The 20974-nt window shown below is 40.9% G+C and overlaps 1 protein-coding gene across 6 annotated transcripts in view; it reads left to right on the forward strand.

The window, feature by feature from the left end:
• Positions 1-20974, forward strand: part of RARB (retinoic acid receptor beta) — a 334164-nt gene that overhangs the window by 250493 nt on the left and 62697 nt on the right. For all 6 annotated transcript variants that reach the window (XM_055803607.1, XM_055803609.1, XM_055803608.1 and 3 more), the window contains one exon: positions 15388-15536. In XM_055803607.1, the coding sequence (XP_055659582.1) occupies positions 15388-15536 (149 nt within the window). The remainder of the gene's footprint in view (positions 1-15387; positions 15537-20974) is intronic.

The raw sequence follows: 20974 nt of genomic DNA on the forward strand, positions 1-20974 counted from the left end.
CTGTAGAGGTCAAGGAGTGAGTATGAAATTGTAGGGCTTGTAGTGGAATTTTCTTAGAGAAAAATTGTTGCCTCTTTCTCACCAGCTCAGTTGAAAGTTGTATTCCCAATTTACTTTGAAAATCTTACCGATACCCTTTTGTAATTGTGTGAATGCTTGCAGGTGCATTTAAAATACCTATTTTTTTCTTTTCTTTACCCCCTTTATTGGATGCTTTATAATACCAGGAGAAATTACTTCAAGAGTTTTGCTACTTGCAATAGTCTTCCATGTTTGCAAGCTCTCCAGCCTTTCATTTTTGTAACAAAACATATTTCATATGATTCATTCCTGAGAGTATACAGAACGCTAATTGTTGTTATTGATTTTAAATTTTGCAACCATTACAAGTAACCCAGATGAGTGGCAGATAAAGAGTAATAACCCATGAAGTTCTGGAAGTGTTTCATGTTTGTCTGTAGTACTTTATGTGATCAATAGTAACTGCCCCATTGAAACTAACTGCTGTATCAAATAACAGTAAATCAAATGAATGTGCTTACAGATTATTTATTGAAAGCTTTAATTGTTCACTGGGGCCCTGCTTATCTCAGGAAACAATAGAAGGCAATGATCAGGCAAACTGGTTTGCACATGCAGGGGTGCAGTGAAACAGTGGGATCACCCCTGTGTCTGGATGGTGTGAGAGCTTTCCAAAATTTGCCTCTGTCCCACTAGGATTGCCCACTCACTGGGATTGCCCGTAGGAGTTGATCCCAGAGTAGATTGGTTAGAGGTGAGCTTCTCGAGTTCGCAGTTTACTCTTTTTCTAGTTATTATTTTTATAGATTGTCATCTTTGGATGGCATTTTTTTTGTATCTGGTGGATCAAAGTTTGGGAAAAGAACTAATAAGATTTCCCAAAATTTCCAGGAGGTCCATGTAATGAGAGACAAAACAAGATCAGACCTTAGAAAGGGAAGGGAAGTAAAGAAAAGCATACTAAACTTACTCAGTGGAAAACTTAGCTGGGTGTGTTACAGTTTTGGGTGATTATATGCTGCTGTACAGTTATCAGACTTGCGCAAATACTGAGAAATTAAAAGCAATGATGTGCTGTTGTATTTTACTAATTCCTTAAAATGGCTGCTCTGCCTTGTCACAGTCACTCCTTGAAGTACTAGTGCCACAGGTTGGAGGTTTTCTGGGACTTAAAGTGAAATGGATAGTCTTATAGGCAGTTTCACTACTATCCACAGTTTTTTTAATAGCCTTGGTGTGTTGTCAATAATACTTAGCTGTGGCTTCGGAATCCTTTTGGTATCAGCAGAGGCACTAAAGCTGTCCTTCAGCAAATTCAGGAAGATGGCACTGAATTAGTTTACATTTAGTAACATATCTTTCCAACCATGACAACTTTAAAAGCATTTGTAAAAATGAGATTAATTTCTACAGGAAATGATGGCCCAAATCTCTCAAACATGACAGGAATATCCTTCCCCCGCCCTGGTATGTTTTGTGAAATGTACGTATATGCATATGTGTAATGTTGGATAATCAGAATATAGAAATTTAAAATTATGAAAGCACGGAATAAAGCCAGAAGTTTCCTGGAATGGAATCTCACTTGAAAAAGGTAACATCCCTTTTTCAAAGTGTAAGCTTCAGCTTTAGTTTCTTGGGACATCAGATGTCAGGACTGAATGTTGCATTTCCTTTTCGCCATATTCTATATAGAGTACAGTTGACGTTTTCCCTGTTAGGATATTAGTGTCTTGTTGGGTTATTGCAGTCAATAGTGAGCAGCTTAGCTGGGCAAAAAACCCCAAGTCGTTGTTGAAGGTAGGTATTGAATAAGAAAGACCAGGTGTCTAGGAAATACTGATAGCACATATGTGTTTGCCTGCAGTACAGTGTGCACATATTTTTTCTCTTCCAAGTGAGAATGGTACTGACAGACAACATACAGGTCAAATTATAATCATTCCTCACTCCAAGGGTAATCAGAAATCCACTGCAGGTAGAGAATAGGAGAACAGAGTACTGGAAAATGTTCTCTCCAGTTGCGATACTCATCTTATTTCCAGTCTCTTGTGAATGTCTTACTTTATTGATCTGTGGTCTTAAGGCAGAGAGTGGAGGTGTGCTCTGAGCCACAGTCAACAGTGCTGCTACCGCTTGGCTCTGGGACACCAAACTCCCTCCCAGCTTTCAGCTTCTGCTGCACCTACTGTGAAAGGGGCAGGGAGATGTTTGCCAGGTTAACAGCATCAGTGGAAAGTAAAATGCACCTATAAATTTTTTTTAAATAAAATAACCTGTGTAAACTTGATGACAAGGACTGAGAATTACGAGGAGAGGAAATCTGGTAGTGTCTTAGTTTTTCATGGTACCTTCCAAACTGTGTTATTTTTTGTCTGGCAGGTATTCTATTCAGAAATATTGAAATTCCACTTAGGCAAGCATTATGGCTTGATAAACTGTATATTTTATTTGCCCCCTCAAAAGATATTGGCAATGTTTAGTTCTTAAATATTCCATAAACTTGAATTTCTTATGTTAGCATCAGAAATGTTGAGGTGAGCTGCTCTTAGTAATGCGCTGTCCTGGTCTGGCATGCTGAGGCGATGAAGGAGGACAGAGTTTGTCCCTGTTTTGGTCTCAGATGCTGTAAATGTATGTGTGCTGGAGGATGTCAGAAAGGTTAAGTTTTGGTCTGGCTGCCCTTCTAGTTTGCGGATACACTCAAGTGATGAAAGCCATTTTTTCTGTTATTATGTCATGTCTAAATGGAAATAATTTATTGTTTTAATTATAACCCGGTAGTTGCAGCAGTGCAGCAATGTAGCAGTGTGGGTGCAGTTAGGCAAGTGTAAAGAACAGTCTTAACACTTACTCGAGAAGTAAGCTACACGAGTGTAAAACACCTGTATACAAGCAGAGGTACCCCAGAAGGTTCTCTGCAGTAACATTAGGGGCATGGGAGATGTGTGCTGCTTGGTTTAAGAAGCTACCTTTGCTTCTCGCAGTCTACGCACTGCCCTGTCCTCTGCAGGAGGCTGCTGCTGCCCAGCAGGAAGAGACTCAGGGCTCCATTTCACAGCCCTGAGCCTTGCCAGCTTCAGCAAATGGCCCTGTTGTGCAGCCGCATGGCTGGGAAGCTGGACATGTGCTGTTTCCCCCGCTCCGCCTGAAGGGTTGGTAACCTCTGGGAATGGGCCGGGGGACGGCTGCCTGGGGTTTGCTGGCTCAGCAGGTTTCATCCCAGCTCCACTGTGGGATGAAACCTTACTCAATAAAGAATCATACCTCTGGGTGGCATAATGCCAAAAAAAGGTCTGCAGCAAGGGCCCGAGACTGAGACGCCAAGCAATGAGATATATAAAGCTTCACAGTTGTCCATTGCCTTGTAAAAAAAGCAAGTGGCTGTGTGACAGGGGGTTGTCAAAGAAAATACAGAGTTAGATCTCCTTTTCGAAGGAAATCAAAACTTAGAATTAGCAGAGCAATAAAAGCCTTCTAAAGCGAAAGCTGGAAACAATACATTTTTAATAAAATGGGCAGTTACTCTAATTGCTGAACCCCTACTGTTCAATTTCTTTTAGTGCCCTTATTCATTAAATTCAGCATACTTATACTTATTATTTACAGATGTATGCATTTTAACTTGTTTATAGAAACCATGCCTTGCAGAAAGCTGTGGATGGTATAATACTAATTTGTAAGTGTTTATTGCTGCCTATAATATGCAATTTTCAAAACAATTAAAAATAGCAGTGGAGTTCATCATTGTAGTCAACCCTAAACTGCCCATGAAAAGTAAAACATTAGTACCGTGTACCACCTTAAAGGTTATAGGCCATTTGTAGTGGATTGATAGCATACCCATTAATGAAGAATTTACCTGTTCTTAAAGATTTTAAGCTCTCAGCAGCCTAGTTTCTGGATATTATTCTAATGTAACCCATTTAAACATATGTGATGGAGTTCATAATTGCCCTTGTAAATGGGTATAGAAAGGAGGGTATATAAATCAATTAGTGATATCCAGCAGTGTGGCTGTAATACAAATTAATTGGGATGATAAGCATTTTAACTGCTACTATACTTACTCGAAGCAGTTTTGATCACTGAATTGGCTCTTGTTGAGTCACTCTATTAATTTTAAGATTTGAGAACATCTAAAGATCGAAATGTTCTGAATTAATGGTCCTAAAGTTTGAGAAATAAAATGATAGGTAAAATATCACACAGCAAGTCAGTTTTACTGCATTTGCAAATAGAGCACAACAGTTGTAATTTGTTCATGTGGTACTGAACAACTGTGTAATAGTATTGCGTGATTAAAGATGTTAAAAACACTCATTTTAATGCTGGATTCAAGCCACAGCAAAAAGTCATGATGAATGGTGTCATAAGAACATGTTGAATGTATAGAAAATAAAAAAATTTCTTGGCAGACATACTGAAAACTAATACCAACTTGGATAGAAGGCAAGTTTTGAAGAATAAAATCATTCCTTTAGTATACTCTGAATTATTCTGTTTGGATGCTTGAAAAGGTTTGAAGATAAAAGAAAAGTCTTCAAAACACTATAAAACATTTAATAACTCTAAATGGAGAAGTTATGACTTGGTAAAATATCTGGATGTGTGTAGGGATTATAATAACTATTTCATTTCCCTTGCAATTTTTATTTAATTTTGAAGATACTGGATCTGAGTTTTCTCCCATTTATGTTTACAAGTCAAGAGTCTTCCTTGGAATTGGTGGGGTGACAACACCATAAAAGAGATCTGAAAAAAGAATCAGACCCCTTTTATTTTTAAGTGTTTTATCCCGCACAATGTGCCTTTTTTTCCTTACTTTTCATCCTGCAGGGAAAATATGCTGAATTTGTGACGCCACAGTTGTATCAGTAGGCTACAGAAATAGTCTTCATTTTCATAAATAAGGAGTAAAGAGGCCAGAGTCCTCATTCTCTGTACATTTGTGTCACTTCTTTGCCTATGCCACTATGCTCCAGATGAGAATCTGACTTGGGAATTCACTGGTAAAGCAAACGGGGCCTGAATTGTAAGAAACGTTAATTTTTAAGGAAAAATCTAACTTCGTGCAAATGGTAGCACAATTGTAAACGTTTTTTAAAGAAGATCCTTTTTTTCAGTTTTGCAACAAAGCGGAATTTTCACTTGAGACTGATGCAATTTTGTATGGTAGTGGCCAAGCAGAAAATCACCGACCTGAAAAAACTACAGAGCTAGCATCTTTCGGATGTTTTTCTTCATTTTTCCGTATGATTTATTTTTTTCATTTAACATGTTTTCTTTTTCATTTTGAAGGTAGGCTCCTAATACAAAGTGATGAGCTGTTGCCCTGTAAACTCTGCTGTGCCTGCCAAACCCTCCGGCCATCCTGTCTGTACACTTACTTTCACCCTGGCTCCCTCATGGTGTCTGCCTGGCCATTTATTTAGCGAAAGACACTCCTGTTCTCAGTTACTAGCACATCATTAAGTCTCACTGTCCTGAGAGTAACACAGGTATAACCAGACGCAGTTCTTGTCCCTGATACAATTAATCCTGACAAGCTTTCTGCCTTCCATGTTTGCTCAGGTGTAAATGCTTCTGTCTGGCTACATGGACACATAAACCCAAATGTAGAACTGCTTTACTGCTATAACTGTAAAAAAACCCAAAACCCCAAACCAAAACAAAAAAAACAAACCCCCAAAAAACCCAGCCAGAAAAACAGTGTAATTTTTTTTGAAAAGGTTATGTGAACATGAAATCTCCTATGTTAGCTATACATACTACCCCTGGGTTTAGTGGAGCTGGTGCTTGAGAACCAGGCGTTGCAAACCAGGGTAAACCTTATTCCTGTTTGAAAATATCCTCCTGAGCAAACCTACAGAATATGAATGTGCTTTTACAGAGAGGCTGCAGCCTTCTTGTTGTCCTTTACAGCTAGCTGTAGTAAATATGTGTGTAGAGTATGTAGTTGCCAGAAGTCCTAACTTTACTGGGAGAAGCACCAGAGGTAGTTGCAGTGACGGCTGTCCCACAGAATACCTGTGAGACACAACAAAATGATGCAGCAGCTTCAGAAAAAGGTTTCAGGGTGTTTGCATTCAGGCATACATGGTCAGGACACATTGGTGATTTCCAGGTCATACATGCTCGATATATAAGACTAGCCTTGTAGATTCAGGCTTATGTCTTGGCAGTATATGAGGCTGATGTTGGCTTGGACAGTATAGGCAGGAGTAGAGGGTTTTGTGGCAGTTTCTGGTGCTGCTTACGCCTGTGTGGGACACAGCACCAATGTGCATGGGTGCAGATTCAGGACTTCTCTGAGGTCGGGTTTGTTGTCTGCCGGGGCATTCCTGTGTAATTGTATATATGGTGGAGTAGTCTTACAGGAAGTTAGGTCTTAGCTGGCTGTGGAGATCAGCAAATGAAGACAAGCCTTTTGTCATCTCGAGTTCCCTGCCTGCAGCAACAGTGGCTTCTGGGGGGCAGAAGGCACCCAGCCCTGGCCTGCTTTGCAGTTGGCAGGCAGGCGGTGTGCACACGCAGGCTTGGGGGTGTTTCAGAGTCTGCACATTAGGGGGACTTAGCACAGACTTGAGTTCCCTGCTCTCTCATGTCTCCTGTGTGTAACTTAGACAAGACATGTAAGGCTACGTTTCAAAGGCGCTGCTAGAGCTACAGCTAGGTTCTCAATTGCCGTTGAAAATACCGGCTGGGTACTGCTTGCATTTTTCTAGGAATTTAAGACCCAAGCAAATGAAACTCTTAGGCCGTCAGTGCTTCCATTTCCCATTTGTAAAGTAAGACGAATACCTCACTTAGGTGTTACAAAGGTTAAAATAGGAATGCTTATGGGTTATTCACATACTGGAGTGGCAGGGACCATGCTTGTAGATCAGATAGGTAGAAGAGAGCAGGATCCTTCATGCTGCTGAATATGGCAGGGCCAGAAGTGCTGCCAGCTGTGTTGCATGGTAGGGACAGTGGGCCTGGGGAGTCACTTAGGGTGTCTGTGATCTGTGCAGGAATGTCACTTGGGAAGATGCACTGGCAGGTCGGGCCCCTGGAGTGCCTGAATAAATGGTACTGTGAAGGTAGGTTACTGATGTTGCATTGATTAACAAATGGATTAATTAAGAGGCCAGATTGTGGCATAACGGAAAAGTATGTTACAGAAGAATGACCACCCTTCACCAGGCAACTGATCTTTGTGGGAATAATGAAATCTGTGCTACAAGTGAAGAAGTTAGCTGCTAAGGAACAGAAATTGTATTATGAGACTAGAACAGAAGGATAACTGAAAGATAGATGCTGCTGTCTTCTGATTTACTGCGAACAAATCTGGATAGCTCTGCTGTGCTGGTAGTAAGATGCTGAACTTCATTTCCTGGCCCTAGTCACCTCACAGAAATAGAGGTTTCAGAGGGCTATACTCCTGTTGCATGGCCAAGATTAGTATCCACTGACTCTGCTGACTTAACGTTACATGACTCTGCTAGTTAAGATTACAGAGTGGCAATTGAAACTTGGCAATTTTGTTGATGAAAGGCACGAAGGACTATGATGCAGCTTGCTCTCTCCCAGTTCTAAACTGGGGGAGATGCAGCAGACTAGTGTAAACGCTTCTTTTCTGCCATTTCGGTTGGCAAATACTACTTGGTATACATACAGCAAAGGCATTTGCTGAATATGAAGAAGCCTTTTTGTTGTTGTTGTTTGGCGTTTGTGAGGGTTTTTTGACTCATCCTTTGAAGCTAGTCTGCATTTTAACACTGAAATGCTAAAATAGTTAAAATGAAAGCACTCTAAGGACCTGCTTTGCAAGTAATGGTTCCCCTCAAGGTTTTGGAGGCCTTTCAAGGTTCATTCTTACAAATATCTTTTGACTTGGCAGGATCGCAACCATTACCATTATTTGCATTGGAGTAGCACTTGAAGGTCCTGCAGTGCTGGTTAATGTGCAACATATTCTGAGACCCTGCCCGAAATATTGTATGGTCTAAACAAATGAGATGCAAAGGGTGGGGGAAGAAAATACTGTCCTGATGGTATGTCTGTCTGCAATGGAGCAATGGCCAAATTTGTACTTGGAACTTCATTAGGGTAAGGATATCAGAGCAGACAGTGTGCTTAACTGCTTCTTGTACTCACAAGGCAGAGGGCAGAGTTCAGCAGGACCCCTCTTGTCCCAGATGCGACGGGACAGAAGCCAGCTGTCCGTATCGCTCTTTAACTGACAAGACTCCTAACAGCAAAAGCACTTTGGCTTTGAAGACTTCTGCCAAATCAGCTGCACCTATCGAGTCTTGCACCTTGTCTGAGATAGCTATTGGCAGCAGCAGCCTGTGCTCTAGGTATGGCTTTTAAAATGACCTGGTCTGAGGCATCTTCTCGGTGACCTTGTGTGCAGTTTGTCCATTAGTAAGTCTTTGCAGATTGGGCTTCTGAGCTCCATAACCTCTACTTCTTGCTAGTTTTACTGTTACTTTATTCATACAGTAGGAATCCTGAGTAGCACGTAGTGAAAACCTGTGGGATACTCTTAGCTTTTAAAAGTAACAGAAAAGGATCATTTGGATTGGGCACCCTCAAGCAGAAACCAGGTCGTGAAGCTTGATCTCGTGTCCCTGTTGAAAGTGAAATTCCCCTTTTCAGACTAAAAGCAAACCTGAAGACTTAGAGGTTTTCTTGGCTTTCAGCCCAAATAATACTTTTTTTTTTTTCTTCCCCCAAGGCCTAGACAGTCTTGTAGAGATGAACTATGACTTGATGAAAATCAATGGTAGAAAAATTGTAATCGAGAATTAAAAATAGAGTAACTTACACTTAACATCACGGCTTTAAGGCAGATGTGTGCACCTAGCAAGATGCAAATAATGAAATAGAAGCCCTCAAATATGGAAAACATACTTTCTTAAGTACTTCTGAAAATCCTGATATTTATATCTCAATCTGGAGTTATTGTGGCAGTCTATCTTTTAATCCAGGTATGTTGTGTTCACTCGTAATAAAAAGCATTCCCTCCTGAACTTTGATGCATACCCAGCCCTAGGAGGAAAGGCTTTTTGGTTGTGGTAATTCGTTCTACATTGATTAACATTTGCACATGGCTTCCCCTGAGCCTTTTCCTCTGTCCTCCTGACCTCAGCCCACTCCACCTCCATGCCGTCAACCCCCGGGTAAAACAACAATCCAGCACAGCGAGTGCTGATAGGTGAAATAGTAGTGCGACTTCTTTCCTTTGTGTTGTTTTCTTTGCAAGGAAGAAAATGGGAGTCTTTGCACAAGGGAAGACTTTGTTTTCCTCTTTCTGTTGTCTGTGTTCCCCACCTGTTGTATATATGGTAAAAATATCTGGGACTTATAACCCAGCAACAGTACGCAGCCAGAGTCATGTGTGACCGGGTCAAACACACACTCGCTGGAGGGTCATGGCCAGGTTACTAAGTCAAGGCTGGCAAGTCTCCATGATAATGTTTTCTTTCTCTCTCACTCTTTTTTTTTTTTTTTTTTTTTCTTCTCCCCTTGTCTGTCTTCCAAACAACAGTTTAAAAAAAAATCCTTGTAACAATGCAAACTATTTAAGCATGACAAATTCAAAGAAGTTTTTTATTAAAAAAAAATTGGATGGGGAGGGCTGAGTCAATGATATTTTGGATTTAATTTTATAGTATAGTTTTATGTGGCACATGAAAGAGAGAAATTTGTATTGAAACAATTGAGACCCACTTTCCCAGTTCCTGGCTCTTTCCTGGAAGATGATTAAAAGCAGACTTTTTTTTCCAGACGAGACATAAAAATTAAATGATCTACAGTATATAGTTATTTTTTCAAATGTTTGGAGGCTTATAAATAACTTCTACAATCAAATACACACATACAAGCAGCAGAGAATCTGGTTCTAATTACTTGTACTTTAGTTGAACTTTGGCGTTTCCTTTGACTTTCTGCCTAATGTATGTGAGCTGTGTGCCTTGCACTCCTGCAGTGAATTCACAAAAAAAAAGAAAAAAAAGAGAGAGAGAGGCAAAAAATCCAGACTCTTGTTGGTGCCAACAAAAATGAGGGTTAACAGAGTGTTTTGACCAAATGCAACACTTTGCTATTCACCCTAATTAGCTGAAATTGCTGCTTCCCACCAGGGACCCTGAGTTCAGTATTCAAAATTCCCTTGAGGCTATCCAGGAAATGCCATTTGCTTTACAACTTCTTATTCTTTTAAGACTCAACTGTCCAAAGTGTACATTAACATACAAGTTTAATAATATAAGTTTCTAGCAAAATGCAAGGCATTTCATAGTGCTTGCTGCTTCTAGTTGGTCACAAAGTAAAATACCTCCTCCATCTGTCAACATGGTTTAGCTGGCAGTAAATTAGGTCTCACAAAGCAGGCTGTGCTTTTAAAGATCTTATCTGCTGCTTTATCTAACCTTTAGAAGTATTTCAGACATTTTAGGAATTGTGAAGTGACCGATTGTTTGAGAGTCCCTGTGTGCTTAAGCTGCATTCAGGTGTTGGGTGACAGCACTGAGGCTGTTTTCTCAGGTGAGTGGGGACCCTGAAGTGTCACATCCCACAGGACAAGACATCAGGGCATGGAAACAAGTTGCCCCATTTTTTCCCCCTCTCCTTTGAATTCTTCCTGAAATTGTAAGACTGCTTTAAAAATGCCTCTTCTGGAAATACCATCTTTCTGTCCTCCATCCTTTATTTTTTCCACCTTGCATGTACAGACATGCGTAGAATCATGGAGTCATTTAGATTGGAAAAGACCTTTGAGTCCAACCATTAACCCAGGACCGCCAAGTCCACCACTAAACCACGTCCCTAAACACTGCATCTATGCGTTTTTTAAATACCTCTGGGGATGGCAATTCCACCACGTCCCTGGGCAGCCTCTTCCAATGCTTGACCACCCTTTCCATAACGATATTTTTCCTAATATCCAATTTAAACCTCCCCTGGTGTAGCTTGGGGTCATTTCCTCTTGTCCTGTTGGTTGTTATATGGGAGAAGAGACCGACCCCCACCTGCCTACACCCTCCTTTCAGGTAGTTGTAGAGAGCAGTAAGGTTCCCCCTGAGACAACTCCTCTCTAGGCTAAACAACCGAGTTCCCTCAGCTGCTCCTTGTAAGACTTGTTCTCCAGACCCTTCCCCAGCCTCTGGACACACTCCAGCACCTCTGCATTCCTCTTGAAGTGACAGGCCCAAAACTGAGCACAGGATTTGAGGTGCGGCCTCACCAGCGCTGAGTCCAGGTGGATGATCACTGCCCTAGCCCCGCTGGCCACACTGTTTTGGATGCAAGCCAGGGTGCTGCTGGCCCTCCTGGCCACCTGGGCACACTGCTGGCTCATGTTCAGCTGGCTGTCAGCCAGCACCCCCAGGTCCTTCTCCACCAGCCACTTTCCAGCCACCCTTCCCCAGGCCTGTAGCGCTGCATGGGGTTGGTGTGACCCGAGTGCAGGACCCGGCACTGAGCTGTGTTGGCCTCGGCCCATCAGTCCAGCCTATCCAGATCCCCCTGCAAAGCCTTCCTGCCCTCTGGCAGGTCAACACTCCTGCCCAGCTTGGTCTCATCTGCAGCCTTACTGGGGATGCACTTGATCCCCTCATCCAGATCATTAATAGATACATTAAACAGGACTGGGGCTGATACTGTGCCCTGGGGAACACCACTTGTGACCGGCCACCAACTGGATGTAACTCCATTCACCACCACTCCTTGGGCTCAGCTGTCCCGTTAGCTTTTACCCAGCATATAGAGTGCGCCAGCCCAAGCCATGAATGGCCAGTTTCTCCAGGAGAATGCTGCGGGAGATGGTGTCAAAGGCTTTACGAAGGTCCAGGTAGACAACACCCACAGCCTTTCCCTCATCCATTAGGTGGGTCAGTTTGCTGTAGGAAGAGATCAGGTTAGTCAGGCAGGACCTGCCTTTCATAACCCCGTGCTGGTTGAGCCTGATCCCCCAGTTGTCCTGCACATGCCCCATGATGGTGCTGAGGATGATCTGCTCCACAACCCTCCCTGGCACCGAGGTCAGGCTGACAGGCCCGTAGTTCCCCAGATCCTCCTTCCTGCCCTTCTTGTAGATGGCCATCGCACTGGCTGACCTCCAGTCTTCTGGGACCTCTCCAGTTTGCCAGGACTGTTGACAGATGGCGGAGAGTGGCTTAGCGAGCTCCTCTGGCAGCTCCCTCACTGCCCTCAGGTGGATCCCATCTGTCCTCATAGGTTTGTGCACATCTAAGTGGAGCAGCAGGTCACCAACCATTTCTTCCTGGACTGCGGGGACTTCATTCTGCTCATCCTGATCCCCATCTTCCAGCTCAGGGGGCTGAGTACCCAGAGGGAAGCTGGTCTTGCTATTAAAGACTGAGGCAAAGAAAGCATTAAGTACCTCAGCCGTTTCCTCATCCTTTGTGGCAGTGTTCCCCACTCCATCCAGTAAAGGATGCAAGATTATCTTTGGCCCTCCTTTTATTTCTAATGATTTGTAAAACTAGGTTTTGTTATCTTTTACAGCAGTGGCCAGCCTGAGTTCTAGCTGGAATTTTGCCTCTCTAATCTTCACCCTGCAAAGCCTCGTGACATCCTTATAGTCCTCTAGAGTTGCCTGCCCCTTCTTCCAAAGGTGGTAAACTCCTTTTTACCCTAGTTGCAGCCAAAGCTTTTTTTCCAGAAAGCAGGTTCTGCTGTCATGCATCCACTAGCCACCCACATGACACAGAAATAATGCTTTATACCTGCTGCGCATGAATGCACTGAATTTCTGCACTTCCATGCTGGCAGTACATACGTTTGCAAATAAAGAGCTAAAAAGCCTAAATCCAAGGAAGAATAGTAAGTCAGAAGCCAGAGTGAGAGTCGAGCTTGTGTAACTTGAGTTCAAGCCTTCTCCAGAAAGCTGTGCACCTTGTATGTGATCAAAAGTGGATGTTCCCAAACTGGGTTTTTTACACAGAAAAAAATACCAAACTCTCTGGGTGGTTGTTCAGCAGATGCAAGCATTATATTTAATAGATTAAGATCTTTTAGTGAGAGAGATAAAGAGATATGTATATGCTTATGACTATTTTACGGAGGGTCTTCTGGTTCTTTCCTTGTCGTACACCTTTTCACATTGTCCAGAGAAGAATTCTGTAGCAGCACCTTCAACTCTTCAGTTGCTGTGCTGTGTATTTATGAACTGAGCTGGTTGCTTAATCTCTTCTGGTTATCACAAGTTCCTGGTGCTTGGCCAGTGCCTGACAGACCTCCACTGTACTTACAGTTTGTGGTTTGAACACTACCGTTGGATGCTGGTGCTTGTTTAGGATGAAATCATGAAAAAAGCAGAAGGGTCTCGGTATTATTCGGCAAAGACTGTTTTCCCCAAACTGAAATCGCAGAAGGATTGCAGGAGTGTGGTGGTTTTATTGAATGACACAACCTTGTTTTCCTATGGGAAACCTAAACCCTGCCTTTTAGATGGACTGGGAGAGTTGAATGAGCTAATATGAAACACATTGTCTGCTGGTATTAGAGTTTTAAAACTAAAATTTTATCATTCCATAGACTGATTTGAAGCCACCATAATTCATGTATGAGCATGAAATACGGCAAGGAATGTTTGAGGCCTCTCAAGGGCATTTGATGAATCTAACTTTAATTTAAAAGTACTAATAGATTATTGATTCAAGTAGGATGGCTGTGCGGAGATCAATAACAGAGCACTCTCTGTCTCTCTTAAATACCAAAAAATACTGTTGAAAAGAAATTACCATTCTCATTTGTGTTTTCATTAAGAAAAAGCTTCATTAAAGTTTTCCTGGTGCAGTAGGAACCTGTAGATTTTTGGTTTGCCAAGGTTCAGTGTACTTAGTGCTGAAAAAGGTAAGTACAGTTCTGGACATTGTCTTAACCACAATTTATGGAGCCACATTATTTTACTTCTCTATTTTTTCACAGCCTCCTTACTGTTAGATACATTAAAAAATTCTTCCCATTGGAAAGGTATTTCTTTGCTTAGAATCAGAGCCTTTAGCACTTCACTCTAGCATTTTTTTTCTTCTCAAGAAATGTCTGTCCTTGAAGTTGATACTAGCTTAACTCAAGTAAAAATGGCAGATAGGGACCTTTCTCTCACAAGTTATCAGAAGTTGCATCGTGCTCCATGATGCCCTCTGTGAATTCTGCAGAACATGAGTTGACAATGAATCATGAGTTTAATAGAAATGTATCATTTTTGTAATCTGAAAAAAATCACGTACAGTAAATCTTGTTTAAGACTTTTCCATTGAGTAACATTCTTTAGGGCCTGCTGTTGGTACTCTTGAGATTTAGCTCTACTGATAGTGCCTAATATTTCTGGATAGATCTGAGTTCACAGATCCTGTCATTTCTGTCTATCTGTTGAAAACTTAGAGGGATTTATCTAAGCAGGAGCAGACGGCTACGTGAAACATGAAAATGTATTGCACATCTACAATAAATGTGAGGAATGATGACAGCATATCACAGAAAACTAATGCAGATGTTTTGGAAAGATGTAGTTCGCATGTCTTATCTTGCATCGTAGAGCTTTCATGTCCTTTCCCTAAAAGGGATAACTGGCTTTTCAGCAGGTTCAAAACGAATGACGATCTAGAAATATTAGGGCAATAAAAGGATGTAGGGTCATAATGTGTAAGTAGCTCTTTCTCAAAGAGGTTTCCTGATGCTACAAATGCTAAGGTAGGCAAGGAAGTGTTGCTGGGTTGTGCTAGTTTTACAGATTTAAAAAAAAAAAAAAAAAAAAAAAAAAAAAGATTATTTGTTCAGGTAATTTTCACTTCAGGTCTTACATTTAGTCGTTTGTCTCTGTACATACATCCCATGCATGCTGCTATCCTGCTATTGCAGAATTGGACATTGGAAATCTTATCTTTTGTAGGAAAAGGCAAGAGATACAAGAGCTGTCTCAAGACTAGGTACTGGTTGGAAGGGTACATGCCACAAACAGTGGAAGACTGAAGATTGATACCCAGCACACACGTGTTCCACACAATTCAATAGGCGAAAACCAGAACATGAGCCCAAAGTTGTCCATTTTTTGAGCCTGTTAGGAGATTCAAGCACTATATATCTGAAGTGAGCTGGACCTTTTGTGGTGTTGAGTAGCTAGATCATGAAAAAATTATCAGGTGCTTTAAAATAGGCTTTTGAGGCTATAGGATGTAGTCCTGTCATTACTTGCCTTACTTTAGTTCCCTTTACATTTTGCTAGGAAAGACAAATGTGTATTATACTAAGAAAGATATAGGCCAGTTTGATAGTTACAATACAGTAAATTATCAGATATTTAAAATTCATTCATGAATCATTCAATTATATTTCTTTTTTCTTTTGTAGCAGTTGAAACTCAGAGCACCAGTTCTGAGGAACTTGTTCCGAGTCCTCCTTCACCACTTCCACCCCCTCGTGTTTACAAGCCCTGTTTTGTCTGTCAAGACAAGTCATCGGGATATCACTATGGTGTCAGTGCTTGTGAGGGATGTAAGGTGAGTGCCATCATCTCCCTTTCCTTTTATAGGGCCACATATCATTTTATAGAGGGGCAAAGCAATACAGTTTGGTGTGACTTGATTGTCTCCAAATAAACCTGTATCTTCCTTGTGTGAATTAGCTCTTATTTATGAGTAAAGTCAAGTAAATGACCATCGTGCCTGGAATTATTTCCCTTCATAACTTCTTCGAAAGTAAGTCTTTCAGGGACCTCCCTAAGTATTGATTACCATGAGAATGTGATCATAGATGCAGACATAATCAAATAAAGGGAAAACACTTTGAGACTCTTCACTGTCCATCTGTAGGTCAAGTATGCCCTGAGAACTCACATGGCCATTGACTGCTCTCAGTGTTTTTCTGTGTGCTGCTACCGCTGTGTATCCAGGGGGTGGAATCTGGGAACAGGATCTGATCATCCATGAATTTTTGGCATGGCCTCTAACTATCTAATTAATCTCAAATCAGATTGGGAATTTGAGGATTAGCAGGTTAGTTTTTGCGAAATTTAATCTGGCAGACTACAGTGCTGGCACATCTGCTAGGTGCTTTCCAGTGCTGTGGTTGTCAGAGCATGAATTGACTATCCATAGAATGCGGTAACACAATACACTGTTCTAAAGTAGAGGATGTCTAAAGACAAGATATACTTCAGAGAAGCAATTTCAGCTACACCATGTGTGTATGGCAATAATTAAAGGTGTACACACAGTGAATAGTATGCCTGCAAGGAAGAAGGTAGTGCGAAAAATGCTAAAAAAGAAGTATCATCACATGCTTTCATAGTTAACTTTATTAGCTGTGGTACTGTAGCACAGCTTTCTTTTTTAACAATTAAAGACCTATGATTTTTGTCCTTCAAATTAAAATAGTTGTGTGGTGCTTAGTAAAGTGAAGATACTAATGCGTGCTGAAAATGTGGTATTTGCTATATCCGTATAAATGAAGTTATTAGAATGAATTCATAAAAGATATTTTGCTGGTTTGTTTTTATGAAATGTTGTAATATTTTTCAGATACTGTGCAGTTAGCAATTTTTACTTTATCCTTTGAACTTGCAACTTCTTCTATGCTACTGACGTTTTGTAGTGATGTAAAATATCATAGTCCTGGGTTTGTGTCATTAGGCAAAAAACTATAGTATGGAGTGTGGTTTCCCCCGTTTTATAACTGTAGATACTGAAGTAGTGAAAGTAACTATTTAAGCTCACCTCAGTTTTAGAATCTCCTTCTGGTATTGAGGTTTTCCTTGGATATCATGTCCATTTTTTTCTTTTGGATGCTGCAAAACTATCAATTTAACTGTCTCTTAGGAAGAACTGTGGTAAGAATATGCTGTAGTGATTTTATTGAACAGGAAATCTCATCATACTCAGATGCTAATGTACAAATGGTGGTGTCATTTGCTCACCCCACACGTTCCTTCTTAGCACAGAAGTAATTGCAGACTGTGGCAGAAAGGTCACATGTCCCTAAGACTTCATTATTTTTGAAAGATACGCAAAAAAAAATACAGTTTTTATTGGCATGCTGCAAAGCATTTTCAGAAATAAAGTGAGACCATACTTGTCAAAATACATGAAGAAATCAGTCTTGTAATGTGTTAGCCATTATTCAACAACAACATGTTCACTTATGTGCTAATTTGAAAGATGCGGTAATTCAGCACTTAGCAATAGCTGCTGTTAAAAGGAAAAAAGTTATGTACAAAACCTGTCAGTCTATGAGAAATAATATTCCAGAGCAATAACTTGGCTGCTTGAGACTGGTAATACTTGGGTTAGTTAATGCTAGATCTTCCAACAAATTGGACTGGGATTTTATGAATCTCTTCCACTGTTTGAATCAACTTCCTTAGTGAGTGCCAGAAACTGGCAAAGAACATGATGAGACCACTAAGTTAACCAGTGGTCCCTCTGGTGCACAGTCATGTACTGCATCTCCATGCAATTTCAAAGAGCTTTATTTTCTTTGACATTTGGAATTTCACTGAAGCTCAGCAGTGTGTTCAAAAGCTGTTGGGATGGGGAGAGGCAACCTCGCTTACAGACAGCTGGATTGCACAAAGCTCATTCCATAAGAAGCTAGACTAAAATATCAGCCAAATCAAGCATTAATCCTCCTTTTTTCCCCCTCTTTTCTGACCTTGTTGCCATTTTCTCTTTCTTCACTCCTATTTCCACCATTTCTTTCTTCACCTGATTATCAGTCTCTGTTCTGTGATGTTAAATTCTCTCCTTTTTCCTCCTGCATTGCACCTCCTCTGCTATGAGGTCCTTTTCTCGATCTTTTCCTTTCTGACTCATTTACCTTTCCCTTCAAACTGCTCAAAATCTTGTTCTCAGGGGAAATGAATGGAAAAATCTGCTCATATCATACTTATCTAATTAGGGCCCTGTTCCTTTTGGTTTTCTGTGCTGCCTTTCCCTTGGTTTTCTTTCAGTTCTCTGTTTCCTTCTTTGCCTTTCTCCCTTGAGCTCCAGTGAAGCTGCCATCACAGTGATCATTAGCAGTCTCCATCTAGTGCAAAAGGACAGCTTTGTGTCCTCCATGTTTTGGGTTGCTAACTTGGACACAGGGTTCATGATGACAGAACTTCCCATCCTCTCTCTTCATGACATCACCAACTGTAATCTCATGGTGTGCAGTTTTTTCAGACCTCATGCCATGATGATACCATTTTTGATCTGCAACATTGTAATTCACACAATTATTGTCCTTTTTCCTTCAGCTGCCTTCACCTTCGGAATGTGCCTTTAGCTGCCTTCACTGTTAAACCATCGCTGTGGTCTTCTCGCGTGATGATTAAATTGGTGCCTTCTCCTGTCTTTCCTTCCCCTTTTCCCACTCACTGTCATCCTGGGACCTTATTCTTTTAGGTACCTGGGAACAACCTCCTAACCTTTGCTGAATGCTTTCCCAGTATCCTAAGCACCCTTTTTTAAAGTGATCCTTCTATCTTACTCATTACCAGAATCTTCAGTACTGTGCCCCACTAGAAAGACTGTTCTGTGGCTTGTTTTGATGTACTAGTTTTTTAAGGTTTTTAGGGGCTGGACAGAGTATTTAATAATATGCACTTAGGAACCACAATAAAAGTTTTGGAGCTGTCTAAATAATTCTAAGCTATCTTTGTTTTCTAAGTTTAGTATGTTCATGCTGAAAATGTTATTTGTGATTATAGATTTAGAGTACTTGACTTCTTGCCTTCCAAATTTGAAATCTGGGAACTTTCAGAAGGTTGATGTCCTAAACTTTTTCTCAGTTTCGTCAGTTGAATTCAGCAGTCAGGCTCTCTCTGGTGTTTTAAACTCGGGTTTGGGTTTTTTTAAATCATGGCTTTGTGTTAATTGCTGGCTGTTATGCTGCAAAAGGCTGGTGTGCCTCATAGCCCATCAATGTCTTTGTGTATGTATTAGAATCTCAAAACCAAACTGGTCTACACAGTGCACTTGTATTTTGTAAGCAAAATGCCAGAGGTAGTCCATTTTTCTATGTATATAATACAGTACATTGACAATATTCAGCTTAATTGCAACTTTTCCATTTTGTAAACTGTGTGGCATTTCAGAGGCGGGGTTTGGAATCTACTCACGTGTTTCATGATCTCAGTTAAAGATTTCTGAAAAAGAGATTTTTTTTTTTTTTCTCCCCCTGGTGTCTGGGTGTTGCTACATAGCATGCAAACAAATTCCATACAAAATGAACAACTTGGATTTATGCAGCCTGGTACAAGTGGTTATAGGGCTGGCTGTCACCAAAAACTCAGCTCTTAGGTCCTGACTTGGCTTGCACTGTAGCCGGGTTTGCAAAAATGGAGACTGAGAGTAGCGTGATGGATTCCCCACACAATGTTGCCATTGTGTGGGCAAGGAGGAGAAGCTGGTGTTCTGGCAGCTTCAGCTGTCTCTGAAAGCCCTGTTGCTTGTTCTCGGCATTTAAAAGACAGCATTCCTCTGCTGGCAGTCCTGTCCAGATTCCTGGCTTAAATTCGGTGGGCAGCAAAGTTGCCTAGAGCTGTTTCAGGAGAGAAGACAGCACAGCATGTAAGAGGGTAGGTTTACGGTCCAGCAGTTTTGTCTGAATGATCAAGGTGCTTCTCTGCCTGTTGTTGATGCTAATAGACAAAAATGTAGATAAAGCTACTTCAATACCAGGTGATCCCAGGTTGGCTTTTATCATAAAAGAAGAATAGCTTTCCTCCGATCAGTTTTCATATAAAATCACATCTAATGTGTGATCATTAAATGAAAAGGGTAGCCACATTTACTATATTTTCAAACATCTTCAGCTATGAAAATACATTTCTTTGTTTGACACCTTCCTGACTCAAACATACATATATACACACACACCCCCCTATCTTTTTTTTATTGCAAAGACTTTAAGCAGTATGAAGAAATAGGCATTGATATATACCTTGAAATTTAGGTTTGTAATTCTGTAGGACTGACTCCCACAATAAAGATGAGCTACACATAGGAGAAGAAAAGAAAAAGAGAGAACATTAAACCGTTTTTACTTTTTCTGGTTTTTCTGATCCACGTGGATATTTAGCTTGGGAGAAAAGCTGTCATTTTCTTACAGCCTTATCTTACTTCCAAATGCAGTGGGAGGCAGTCTTACCACTCAACTTCAGGCCCAAAATTTGTTACCTAACTTTGAAGACTGTGCTCTCGCTGTAGTCAGTGGAGAGAAGGAGCTCCTCTTAACGGCTGATTCAGAGCATCTAAACTAGATCTACTCTGGGTCACCCTCCAGAGCAGCCTGTCCTCATGGGCCATTGGGTTAGGTGCTGAAAGCACAGCTGTGTTAACATTCTCCATCGTGTCCCCCATGGTTATGTCCCTCTGGGCACTGAGAGGGTTGGGGTTCCCCCGCTGCAGGCCATGAATCCATGATCAGCATCAGTCAACAACAGATTTACAAAATGCTGCTGACAGAGGGTGGCTTTAGTTTTCTTATTTATTTGAAGTTTGATGGCAAGGATATTATGCTTTGTTCTGCAAGAAAAGTTGATGAGTGGCCTAAAATATTTTAGAGATTGTCGTAGCAAAGTTCCCTTTATGGAACAGTATCCTTTGGGACAGATGCCTTTTTCTTTTAATAATGCCTCTTAGATCATGTGAGGACAGATTTGCATTTTCTTAGGCAGTTCTGGGATTGTAGAGGGATCTTAAGCAGCAGTTCTTTTTGATAACGCCACTCTTGTACATGTTAGCTTCTAGCTATATCATAATTATATTTAAGCCTATACTTATGCCCCTTTACTGGGAATTAAAAATCCAGACATAGAATTTTCTCAATTACCTAATGCTAAAAAAATGAAAGCAAACTTTATAAAATCAGCTAATATTCTGTATATTTGTTTGGCTTTGCTTTCCTGGCATGTTTTAATAATCTATAACTGAAACAAAAAGCAAGAAAAGTAAAG

The sequence above is a fragment of the Falco peregrinus genome, chromosome 5 (genome assembly GCF_023634155.1).
Source record: "Falco peregrinus isolate bFalPer1 chromosome 5, bFalPer1.pri, whole genome shotgun sequence".
Classification (NCBI taxonomy): Eukaryota; Metazoa; Chordata; class Aves; order Falconiformes; family Falconidae; genus Falco; species Falco peregrinus.